Consider the following 2398-nt stretch of genomic DNA (forward strand, 5'->3'; position numbering starts at 1 on the left):
ATAAAACACTGAATTGTACACTTTAAAATGGTGAGTTTTAAATTCAATTAAAATTTAATAGCTTTTAAAAATCGCAAAAAAAAAATGTGAAGCACAGGATAGAGAATATAGTCAATAATATTGTAATAACTGTGTTTAGTGCCAGGTGGGTACTAGAGTAATCGGGGGGATCACTTTGTAAATTAGATAAACAACTAACCACTGTGCTGTACACCTGAAACTAATATAAAATAATACTAAGTGTCAACTCTAATAGAAAAATACAATTTTTTAAAAAATTGCAAATAAAGCTTAGCACCTAATTAGCAAAAGTGAGTCATTAAAATGGGATGTATCCTGTTACTGACATCCACCTGTGACCACATCAGGAAGGACAAAGATGACTTACAGATTGGTTGCATGAGGCTTGCTTTCAACTCCTCCATGGCTGGTTTTATATAGTTCTTCCCATCTATTTTTTCTCAATCAAATTTTAGGGCAATATAGGAGGTTCGAGGGGTGTATGACACATATCCCCTAAGAGTTACTTCTGAAATCTTGTTTCAAATTATAGGGTTAACTGCTATGACGTGTTTGAGGCCCAGTCGCCATTTGGTGGCTACAAGGTATCTGGGAACGGCCGGGAGCTGGGAGAAGACAGTCTGCAGGCCTACACTGAAGTGAAAACCGTGAGTACGGGCACCTTCCTGCCTGTCTCCACTGTGACAGTCCATCAGTACTCGTTACTAGTTTCTCATTTTAAGCCAGAGAAGCTACAAGACAAGAGTAAAAACCCAGTCTGTGCTCTGCTCCAGGAAAAATAACAAGACTCGGCCATGCCTCTGCCTATACAGTCTTTTGCTGGGCTTCATGATAAGCCAAGTTCTGTAACACGTGAGAGGAAGAAAGATCCTAGTAGCTTGAAGCAGCGAGGAAAAGCTTATAAAATCAAGCGATGTGAGTAGATCCTCAAGGGCCATAAATATACCCATATCCATACTCATGTTGATTTTGTAATTTCAGTGATAGGGCTATAACCCAAAGAACCAATCAGAAAGACAAAGAAAGCCTCATTTCCATAACTATTCATCACAGCACTATCTCATTAAGAGGGAAAAATCAGATGTAGCTTAACATGTTCAGAAAATTGTGGAACACCTAAATCATGGAGTTCTAATAGCTACTATAATATTTTTGTAGAATATTTGATATGGAAAGTGCTCATCCTTTAAAGTAAAAAAGCAGGATTCAAAGTAACATGCCATAGGTTACCAATTTAAAAACTGCATATGCACATATATAGATACTGAGATAGCTTTATTTATAAACATAAAAAAGCCAGGAAACACAGACACTAAAGTGAAAATGACCTTTTCTCTACAGTGAACACTACGGGTTAGCCAGGAGACGTAATCATAAGAGGTATTTAAAGAAAAGAGAGATGGGCGAGCTGGGCTTTCCCAGGACTGGGAACGGAAAAGCCCAGGGCAAGCAGACCAGCAGGATGAGCAGGGCGAGAGAAGGCAAACTGGTCTTCACTCAGTACTACAGTGGTGAGCCCGAGCATAAATGATTCGTAAGACACACCTACATTCTTAGGAGACTCACTAGAGTGAAACATATTTGCTCGTTTACAGATAACTTCCCCATCTGTACGAGAGGCAAGACCCAGGTTTGAAATTGACAACGGGATATCATTGGCCTAGAACTGTTCGTCAGAATGGTAGTTAAGGATGGGGTTATTTAGGTGTGGAGTGAGGGGGCAGGGATGGCTAGGATTGAGCCCAAGGAACTGCAGTATCTACGGATGGACTGGAGGGCAGTAGGAGAGTCTGAAGAGAGGAAGCTTGAGTTGAGGTGATTCGTGGAGGAATACAAGTTAACGGGCTGTTGACACGGGAGGCCTCAGGAACTGAGACCTTGGAGAAAACAGAAAACTTTTGAGGAAGAAAGTGGCAGGACCGGATGCATCAGTTCAGCACCCACACTGTGCCAAGCACTGTGCTTAGTGCTTGTGGTAAAGATTCTTGTATTTTGAGCTTTGGAACTCAAGTGATGATACTAACAAAAACGGATTTTTTCAGAAGTCGAGTTTGCAAGCAGGACTGATGAGGAAATTTCTGTTTTTAAACTCGTTTTTACTGAGTCTTACTTTGTGTCAGAATCTGTGCTAAATTTTTTTGAATATACGACCTCATTTAGTGCTTACGGCAACCCCATGAAGGAGATGCTATCCCATTTTACAAGTGAGGAAACAAGGCATGTAGAGGTGAAGTACTTGCCCAGTAGAGGGTAAAGCTGGAATTCAACCCCAAATCCAACTGAATCTGGAATCTTTCCATTTAACCCACTGAGACACCTGTCAGCTTCAACACATTTTTTTCTTTGCTTTGATTCTTTTGGAGGAAAATATGGATCT

General features: G+C 40.5%; 1 protein-coding gene and 1 long non-coding RNA gene across 2 annotated transcripts in view; one reads left to right on the forward strand and one right to left on the reverse strand.

Annotated features, from left to right (window-relative positions):
• The window catches only part of ALDH2 (aldehyde dehydrogenase 2 family (mitochondrial)), a 29295-nt gene that overhangs the window by 25226 nt on the left and 1671 nt on the right, over positions 1–2398 (forward strand). Inside the window, exon 10 of the mRNA XM_011355806.2 lies at positions 554–668. Within this exon, the coding sequence (XP_011354108.1) occupies positions 554–668 (115 nt within the window). The remainder of the gene's footprint in view (positions 1–553; positions 669–2398) is intronic.
• Positions 1–2398, reverse strand: part of LOC105289227 — a 10316-nt gene that overhangs the window by 2769 nt on the left and 5149 nt on the right. The window lies entirely within an intron of this gene.

This window comes from Pteropus vampyrus, unplaced genomic scaffold (genome assembly GCF_000151845.1).
Source record: "Pteropus vampyrus isolate Shadow unplaced genomic scaffold, Pvam_2.0 Scaffold23, whole genome shotgun sequence".
Classification (NCBI taxonomy): Eukaryota; Metazoa; Chordata; class Mammalia; order Chiroptera; family Pteropodidae; genus Pteropus; species Pteropus vampyrus.